At 48.3% G+C, this 10,092-nt stretch overlaps 2 protein-coding genes across 3 annotated transcripts in view; both read left to right on the top strand.

Annotated features, from left to right (window-relative positions):
• The first annotated feature begins 134 nt into the window (after nucleotides 1-134).
• LOC114850088 (tubulin alpha-1B chain-like) lies at nucleotides 135-2,972 on the top strand. Its single transcript, XM_029142064.3, has 4 exons — nucleotides 135-295; nucleotides 983-1,205; nucleotides 1,287-1,435; nucleotides 1,704-2,972. Exons 1-4 carry the CDS (start codon nucleotides 293-295, stop codon nucleotides 2,682-2,684), a joined length of 1,356 nt encoding a protein of 451 aa, XP_028997897.1. The 5' UTR covers nucleotides 135-292; the 3' UTR covers nucleotides 2,685-2,972.
• Nucleotides 2,973-3,235: 263 nt separating this feature from the next.
• Nucleotides 3,236-10,092, top strand: part of LOC114850084 (disheveled-associated activator of morphogenesis 1-like) — a 27,088-nt gene continuing 20,231 nt past the window's right edge. For both annotated transcript variants that reach the window (XM_055506321.1, XM_029142060.3), the window contains exon 1: nucleotides 3,236-3,387. The gene's annotated coding sequence lies outside the window, so the exon portion shown is untranslated. The remainder of the gene's footprint in view (nucleotides 3,388-10,092) is intronic.

Here is a 10,092-nt window from a genome sequence, read left to right as displayed (position 1 = left end):
AAAAGTTTTATTTTCCTTTGGGATCAGATTGCTGCAATTTAAATTTGTCTTCATTCACTGGGAAAACTTGGTATCTATTGCAAGTAAGGACGTTTTAGACCCTGCGTAGAGTTGGCGTTTTTTTCAACCAATAGGAAAAGAGCTGGAGTGGTGCTCGACCAATTAAATTCAGTAGATTTTTATTTACCGCGTAAGCGTTTATAAAAGGCCTCGAACGCTCTCAAACAGCCATAGAAAGTAAAACCGTTGAGTTATCTTTGAGATCTCATTTAAACTTTACAACGCCGAGAAAATGGTAAGTAAACCTTTAATGTAATTTTTATATTGGGCCCACATTAGTTATTTATTTAACATTGTTATTGAATTAATATGAACTAGGTAACCCTGTCAGAATGGAACTCCTAAACGTTAACGGTTGACCAACCGTTAGCTTGCAACTATCAGTTAGTTGCATGAATAGACGAACATAGCTTATCTCAAGCGTAATTTTTTTATATATATATACGCTTATTAGAATGCTGTTATTTTGCGAGTAGCGGCAAGGCAAAGTTTAAATTTAATTTTCGTTCTCCCTTTTACTGATTTAGACGATGCTAGCGGTAAAGTTTGACAACATGGCGGACTTCATTGGTAGTTTTAAACGTTTTGTGCGCAATCCTTTTTTGGAGGCAATGTTGATATAATATGTGGAAATAAGTGAGGACTCGTGAGATTAATTTAATCTTTTTTAACTTTAAAAGAAATCAAAAGTAATTTTTTTTAATGAACATATGTAATTTTTTTGTATCTTAAGATTTCATATTATTATAACATGTATGTAGATGATATATTCATTGCACTTGCCCTCCTCCTCATGAGATAGGTGAGCTATCACTACGATTAATACGTACGCTATTTACGTAGCTGCCTCCATCATGTGATAAGCAATGTTAAACATCAGCTGATATTGGTAGCAAGTTAAAATGCCTTTGTTCCCTTCCAGCGTGAGTGTATCTCAGTACATGTGGGTCAGGCTGGTGTTCAGATTGGCAATGCCTGCTGGGAACTTTACTGTCTAGAACATGGGATTCAGCCAGATGGACAGATGCCTAGTGACAAGACTATTGGAGGAGGGGATGACTCTTTCAACACCTTCTTCAGCGAGACTGGAGCTGGAAAACATGTCCCCAGAGCAGTTTTTGTGGACCTGGAGCCAACTGTGATTGGTAAACATGTGATAAAATACAGAACATCAATGTCATATGATTTTGGCTTGTTTAACTCATTTTGATTTATTTTTATTTTAGATGAGGTGCGTACAGGGATCTACCGGCAGCTGTTTCACCCCGAACAGCTCATCACTGGCAAGGAGGATGCTGCCAACAACTATGCTCGTGGACATTACACCATCGGCAAAGAGATCATAGATCTGGTGTTGGACAGAATCCGCAAACTGGTGAGTCTTTTGACGTCACTATTTTTACCACCAGGTGGCGCCATATATTTATTTATCCAGTGCACATCATGACAAGGTTTATTTGCGAACATGGAATGTGGTATTGTATATTATCTTATCAACCACTTGTTTAGATTTATTATTATATACCGCTTTTAAGTATCCTCGTCCCCTGACTACAGATACTACAGTTTTTATTTTTGTCTGCCTCCAGTCTAGTACGAAGGATTTAATTGCATTTGGTCCATGTGTGCTCGTCTGTCCTCAGGCTGACCAGTGCACTGGTCTTCAAGGCTTCCTGGTTTTTCACAGCTTTGGAGGTGGTACAGGCTCTGGTTTTACCTCTTTGCTGGTGGAGCGTCTGTCTGTCGACTATGGCAAGAAGTCCAAGCTGGAGTTCTCCATCTACCCAGCTCCTCAGGTCTCCACTGCGGTGGTGGAACCATACAATGCTATCTTGACCACCCACACAACCCTAGAGCATTCTGACTGTGCATTCATGGTGGATAATGAGGCTATCTACGACATCTGTCGCAGAAACCTTGATATTGAACGTCCTACCTACTCCAACTTGAACAGGCTGATGAGTCAGATTGTGTCCTCTATTACAGCGTCCCTTCGTTTTGATGGTGCACTTAATGTTGATCTTACAGAGTTCCAGACCAATTTAGTACCATATCCCCGCATCCACTTCCCTCTGGTCACCTATGCTCCTGTAATCTCTGCTGAGAAGGCCTACCATGAGCAGTTAACTGTGGCAGAAATTACCAATGCTTGCTTTGAGCCAGCAAATCAAATGGTAAAATGTGACCCTCGTCATGGCAAATATATGGCCTGCTGCCTTTTATATCGTGGTGAGGTTGTGCCTAAAGATGTCAATGCTGCGATTGCCACTATTAAAACTAAGCGCACCATCCAGTTTGTGGAGTGGTGCCCTACTGGTTTCAAAGTTGGTATCAATTACCAACCACCCACTGTTGTTCCTGGTGGTGACCTGGCCAAGGTCCAGAGAGCTGTGTGCATGCTAAGCAACACCACTGCTGTTGCTGAGGCCTGGGCTCGGCTTGACCACAAGTTCGACCTGATGTATGCCAAACGTGCCTTTGTTCACTGGTATGTGGGTGAGGGCATGGAGGAGGGAGAGTTTTCTGAGGCCAGGGAGGATATGGCTGCTTTAGAGAAGGATTATGAAGAGGTTGCAGTTGATTCTGTTGATGGTGAGGGAGAAGAGGAGGGTGGGGACTATTAGAAACATGTTCTAAACAGTATTAGTAATTATATTGTGTTTTAAACGGCCTGTATAGTAAAATACTAGTTCACATGTGTTTACAATGTCAGTTTTTATCAAAACAACAACCATATGAAGTTCCTAAGGAAGTTGGGATAGAGCATTAGGGGACTTTCCTGTAGTTAAGCTCTTGTGAAACTCAAGATGTAATATGAGTTGTTCCTTCACACAATTCAGAGGTTTGTCTAGCAAATGTATGTTGAGAAGATAAACTGATTAAAGATTCTTCAAAGTCAGTCAAAGTAAAAACATCTGGATTCTTGTTTAGACTAGGTTGTATGATATATTTAAGAGAATGCATGAATGAGAACACCAACAGAATAATATTCAGATTTACACCCATATCAAAGTAATACTTATACTTTATTATTTATAGCTCTTGTTTTTTTATTTTAGGCTATAATAATATGTTAAATTTCTCGCCAGTAGTAAAGGCTTACTATAGTACAATCTAGTACTACAACACCCATAAACCAAAGCAGTGACAAAGTTTAGCGCATGCGCAACAGCCTCTCGCGTAAACGGATGACATCACGAGCAGCCCGGACCAACCAGTCGGTTGAACCATCTCCGTGCGGTCCGGACTGTTCTCTGCTTTCACACTTTATTGCTCATCTGTCGAACTCGTGGACACGGTTAAGAAGAGAATGGTCAGCGGAACCAGGTAAGCGCGTTGGCGTCCGGGTCGAACGCTGCCTACAGCGGTCGAACAGTGTCGCACGAGCGGCGCGGACGCGCCGGCTCGGTCCGTTGTGTAGATGGTGACCTCCGCACCGGTGCGGCCAGCCTTCATTAGCGTCAGCTGTCGAGAGTTTCCCCGAGCTTTGCCCATTGTTCGGTTCCTCTGCGCGTCGAGCCGCAGGCGCTGGGGCTGAGAGTCCAGACGCGGGTCGGGGGACGTTTGCATGTGATTTGCACTGTGTTTGTTTGCTCAGCGCTGTTCTGTGCGACCTGTCCGCCACTTTATCAACGTTTCAACTCTAGCTTCGAAACTAGAAAAGGCAGGACTGAGTCCAGGCCCCTCAGGAAAATGATTAACAATATTAGCTTTAACAAACAGCCTACAGCCTAGTTACATAACAATAGGCCAACAGCAGCAATATATAATAGTAAATAAAGAGTTAAATGTTATAGTTCTGGAAACAGGCAGTGATGTATTAATATGAATTACCATCATCCATAATGGTTTTCATATAATGATCTTTAATACTGGTTGTTGTCACCAGCCTGATGTGGACACATTATTCAATATAAACACTGTTTCTTACTGTGCGTGCTTCACAGTCATTTACAAACTTGTGCTGTTATCAGTGAGTCCACAGGTCAACAAACGCACAATTAAGGACTCCGTATGCTTTGTTGTTGGTTGGGTTTGTTTGGTTTTGACCTTTCCATTCACTCTTTGCCACTAAAGAGCCCCAGCATCCACCACGGAGGGCCGTGGAGCCCGTTCACCTGTGACTAGTTAGGCTCCCTTTGTTTCGCTTGGCTCCGAAGTGGAGTGAGTCATTATGAAATCAGCGGAGCTGCAGGTCAGACGCGGTGCATGGTGCAGATTACTGCAGCGGGCTAAAGCTCACTTAGGCTCTTATCGCAAACCTGCATTCCCCAGAATTTAAATGCTCTGAAACATTAAGGGGCCTGTAAGTGCTTGTAACGGGCGGCTGCATGGGAGGCTGTTGTTTTTGGGCCCTGATGTTCAGATGAAGTGACCCGTTTCCCTGCAGAGGTGCACACAGCAGGTTATTTGTGGTAACTGCATGCTTGTCCCTGGAGGCTTGATGCCTTAGGAACCCACAGTACGTCTACGATGACGGACGCAGCCTTGTTTACCTGACACGTGAGCAAATTCTGCATCTCCACAGCGCACGGCTAACGAGCAGAACCTTTTGGCTGCGTTGGTTCTCTTTATGAGCTTCTGCTAACAGCCCGTCCAGTCACCTTTTACCGATCAAAGGCTCCGCTTCCTGTTCCTAAGCGCAGCCTTCGGTGTCGGCGGCTGCAGCTGCCGTCTGGTTTTTGTTGGCACTGGCTGTTTGTTGATATTTCACATCATCTGCCCATTGTCACTGATAGGAGCGCGCACCGCGCTTCCATGGGAACCGGGCGCGGACAAAAGCCGGCCTCGCTGAACCTGCCTGCAGGGCAGTGACTGGCACCAGTGGAGGTTTGAGGTTGTTCCAGGAAGTAGATACGGCCCGGTATTCGAAGGCTAGTGGAGATGCTGAGATGATGGATCGGTTCTATATTTGAGAAGCGATGCTTTACACTGGTCCAGCTCTTCCTCCACAGATTAAAGCAGACATCGACGGTGCCTGTCCATAAACTGAGGCAGTCCTCAGTCCATCAGGACTCTAACGCTCTCTCGGGGAACTGGGTGTAATGAGCCGAGTGTTAAGTTTCACAGAGCTGGCTGTTCAGTAGGTGGAGACCCGCCTGCAGCCGGCTCACTTTGAACAGTGTAAGTGGCAGAACCGGCAACTGGGGGGAGGGATGGGCTAATTAGTTTGTCACCGGCGGACGTCGTTTAGGAGTGGTGGTGAAACAGCTGAGCCCTGGACGCCGCCATATGTCAGCGCGGCTCCTAGATGCTGCGGTGGCATTAATGTGGAGAGGCAGGTGTGGAACCGCAGCCCAGTCATCGCTGTCGCCCCTGAGAGGATAATAAACGTCCGTCGTCATTTAAAATAGCAGCAGTCATTTTACTTCTTTTAGCCCTCTGTCTTTTATGGCTATAAATTACAAATCATGCACCAAGGAAACCTGCTTATCATCACAGACATATGTGTCAATGGTTGGAATTACATTTTTAAGCTTTTGTTGTATTTTAGGATTGTTTAGTACACTGAATATGAGACAATATGAATGCTTTAGAGCTTCAGATATGATTCCTGCCGTTCTAGGTCTCTGATATTTGATGGCGTCTGATCAAGTGCGCTAAAAAGGGAAACGGCTCTTCCAGGTCAGCTTCGCTCCGGCTCCATGTTTCTCAGATGTGGAGCGTCTCTGTGGGATGGACTGAATCTGCAACAACAACAATGACTGCTTGAATGCTCCATTCTCTGCGCGGTGCGTGCTCCACTTGGGCCGGACAATGGCTCATTTAGCATCCCTGCTCTGCCGAGGGCCTGCTCGGTCGCCATGGCGCCCGGGCCGGGGGGCAGGGTGTGGCCCGGCCTGACATTGCACTTGTCCCCTGTGTGGGGACAGCTGGACTCAGGCGGCCTTCGCCGGCCACGCCCGGGGCCCAGACCCACATTTTGGTGCCCTGTTACTCTGAGCTGGTAGACGTTCAGCCTGGAAACCCTCCACGTTCCTGAACCTCCCAGCACCGTTGACCCCTGACCTTCCCAATTGTGTTGGGGTTAAAGTGCAGTGGCCGCTGTTTCCAACTCTGCCGCAGATGTTTAATTAATGACAGACAACTTTCAGACTTTCTGGGGAATATTAGGTTCTTCATGAGCAGAATTTGATTCTTGTCCCTGAGTTGATTAGCAGTGACAGAAACGTCTCCCATCGCTCCTTCGGATGATCCGGTCTGAGGATATGCGAGTTGGCACATCAGGCTCCAGCGCAGGCTCCCTCCAGAGAAAACCCACACTCTTATGGTTCTATAATGAGAACTGGGTGACCTATGAAATTATATTAGTGCCGATCCGATCCCATTGGGAGCAGAGAACAAGCTGTGCCACTTCTGACTCCTGGTGCTGTTGGTTTCCTTTCTGCAAGACTGTAATCATAAATAAAGAGGTCATCTGACTGATCCCAGGTCACTTTTAGGCCATTTTAGGCTGTTACAGCTTATCACGTGACAGGTCTATATTTACCCACGTTTCCCAGCACCTTTAGTGACATTCTCATGTCAAGCAACTTTAATTAAAAGCCTGGCTTTGGTCTCAGCCACTCGCGGGTGCCGTTCGGCTGCACTCGCCCAAGTCGAGGAGTGACTGTTCTCTCGCCAGCCACAGCGGACGGAGGCAAACCTCAGATTAGCATGACAATGAGCGTCGAAATTAATCACTGGTGTTCCTCCAGCTGCGAGGTGTGGAACGAGTGTGGCCACGCTGCGGTTCAAACAAAGAGAGAGAGTGTGTGTGTGTACGTGTGTGGGGGAGTCCTATAACTTGCTCTGGGACGGTGGGAGGGTTTTTTTATGGGCCAGGAGGGATTCGCGTTTCGTTCCTTGCACACATTATTCATGTTAATTCCAGAATTTCCGTGATAATTCGCTGTTTTGGGGGTTTTTTGTGTGCGTCGTTGAATGACAGTTTCCCGCTGGTCGCCTGCCAATCGGTTGTATCAGTTCAGGTCCTTACTTGTAGTTATGGTAATCTGTGAGCTGACATGTGTTCAGCATATCACGCTCACTTTGCCCCTAGAACAGATTTTTACGTGTCCTACTAGACCTCAGAACGCTTTCTATGTTTCCTGTGCTGAAGGCAACTGTGGCAAACATCTGATACGTCTTATTTTGAAATCTGTTCCTAATCTAATTCACAGACCTGGAATATAACACAGTGTTTTGAATTTGATGCCTTCAGGCTACATGCACTACAACAGAGCCGTTTAGAATCTAGTTATGGATTAGCTGAATATTCCAGGCGTCCTGTGCGCTCGGTCCCTTCCAGTGGAACGGGTCAGATGCCAGCGCGTTCCTCGCTCGGGCAGAAATCAAAGCGTGTGTAACAGGCCTTGAAACGGCACACACGCAGATATCGGATCCGTCAGCGGGCCGCGCCGCAGCGAGGCCTGCCATTAAAACGCGGCCCCGCCCTCCGGGGAACGCGCTCAAGTTCTGGCAGGTCGCGGAGCGAAAGAGCGAGGGCAGAAAAAATCTGTTTGGGCTGAATCTCGTGTCTGTCGTCCGTTTTCAGGTGCAGCTTCGCCGCCGCGAAGCTGCAAAGAGCTGCGAGGACGGTTTACGAGCAGGGAGACGAGCACTCCTCTGTGAAGCAAAGTGCCTCCATTCAACAAACCCCGAAGTGCACATAGTCTGTTCCTCTCGCTGGCATTTGTACCACGGTAATGTCATTTCCCCAATAACAGAGCTGGCGTCGGGGACATCACTGCTCTAAACACAGTCATGCACATTCTGAGTGAGTTTGTTCAGTTCCCGATTGTTCACGAACGCATCCCCGTTTGCAATCGGTGACTCGCATGTAGCTCCAGCCTCTGATCATGGCATCCGCCGGTACGTGCTTGTGCGCGTGTGTGTGTTCACCCACCTCCCTCCACAAATAGATGCTCCAGTTCCCCTCGTGCTCGGCTCTGAGCTGCAGCTACACGGGTTTTTTGCAGAGGCAGAGACGTTCGTTAGACATAAGCAAGCAAAATAGTATCACAGCTTTTTACTGGTGGCCATTGTCCTCTCTCCCAGTTGTGCCAGTTATATATGTTTAGTTATGTAACAGCGTTGTGTAAGTTGTGATTTGAGATGGTCCTTCGCTACTGGTTCGAGCTGCTGCTATACGCAGGTTATAACTTGAATAATTATTCAGCGAACATTCCTCAAGGTTTTGCTTCAAAGACCTGAAAACAGCGTTGTTTACGCGTCCCCCAGCCGTTGATAAGTCGTGTGCTGCAGGGCACAGGCTCAGGTCGGTCCTGTTAAACAGCAGGAGGCCTTGTCAACGTCCCCAAACAGACTTTTCTGCCGCGTCTGCCTTTCGTTGACTTAACTTTTTCGCTGAGCTCATCGTTTTACAATCCGTCCGACCATGACGCACTGTTTTAATTGAGCCGAGCGGCCGCCCAAGATGGCCGCCCTCCGCGCGCCCTCGCTTCCACCGTAGACTTTGCCTTCGCGTGCGCCATGTGTGCGCCTGGCCATCGGCCAGCCGCTCTCATTTCCGCCTTTGCTAGTCACACACACGCGTAGCTGGGACCTCGGACCTCTTCGCATGGATTGAATCTCAGGACGTCCGTGTGTGACATGAGCCAACAGGCCCGCGGCTCTTTACAGCCGTCTTCACTGGGAGCAGATTGACTGATTGGATTGAGCTGGCTCAGCATGGCTCTCTTTGATTTGTGTTTGTGTTGAGACGCTACCTCCGCCTCACACGGCGCAGCCTCCGCGCCCTGAACCGTGACCGCCGTCCTGCCCTGCATCTGGAGGGATCAGCGGGCCGAGCCGCGGCCTTTTACCCCCAAATTGAGTCAATCCGTTACGAGCACGTTCGCTGCAGCTGCAGCCAGTCACTCGTGCTGCTGCAGGACATTTTATACCGTCTGGGAGACAGATTCCACAATAACACGAAGGAAGACTAAAACCACAGGCTTTATCACGTGAGCACATCAGTGGACTGGAGGAAATGCTGACGCATGACACATTATGTAGGTTTACAGTCATGGGTTGATAGCGTGGCCGCTCTCATGCTTTAAAACGCTTCCTCTCACCAGCATTCGTACCCCCTTCTTTGCTCCCATCGTTGCAGCTCCTCTCTGTTCCGCGGATGCGGAGGCTCTGGCACCAGCCTTTCTATTCCCGGGGTTAATGACAGGGCTTCCAGAGGGTGGTCAGAGCCCAGTAAGACCCTGGCATGTCATTTGTGATGGTTAGGGGTCCCCTGCAAGGGTAGGGCCGCATGGGTGGAATTTATGGACGGGGCCCCACCCAGAATGAAGCATATGCATGTGTGGGGTTGTGGACATTCCTCCCGACACATTCTTTTTTCATTCGCATGCCTCAAAATGACACGGCTGAACAGACGCTGATTGACGCCGACGTTTGATCCCCTCCATCGTCGCTGCTGGTTGGTAAGAAAACCTGTCACGGGCTTATTAACATTCACTAAATGACTTCAGTTGTTTTGTCCTGTGTAGGTGTTTATACCAAAGCAACAGAAAAGCATGTCGGTGCTGGTGGGAACCAGAAAGACAAGGCCAGTGTTTTGTCTGCACCTCGACGCTTAATGATTAACAGAGAGGTTCAGCGAAGAGGGAAAAGGTTCACACAGACACATTTTTGGGCTCGAGTTTCCCCAACGCTAGTAGACACACGGGTGTTTTGCAGCTTAGCTGCTTTTTAGTGTCATGTGAAGCCCCAGCCCTCGGCTGGAATGAAAAGGCTGACATGCTTTATGCGTCTGCAGCTTCAAACCAGTACGTATAGTGTCGTATGGGGGAGATGTTTGCTCTTTGGTAGCATCTCCTCTGAGGCGGCCTGTGGTGGAGCGTGCTCCGACACGCCGCCGTCCTCCGGGTCAGCCTTTTGTTTGGACCTGGTGACCCCCGGCGCACCACAACGCGCCCCCCGGCTCGTCCGTCCACAACAGGAGCCCTCCATGGGAACCGGGCCCGTCTGTTGTTCCAGCTGCGCCGCGTTCCTTTCGCAGACAGCTGTCCGGGACCGTGGCGCTTCCACCGTTAT

Source organism: Betta splendens, chromosome 24, assembly GCF_900634795.4.
Source record: "Betta splendens chromosome 24, fBetSpl5.4, whole genome shotgun sequence".
In the NCBI taxonomy this organism is placed as follows: Eukaryota; Metazoa; Chordata; class Actinopteri; order Anabantiformes; family Osphronemidae; genus Betta; species Betta splendens.
This window is presented reverse-complemented; position numbering and strand designations above follow the sequence as displayed.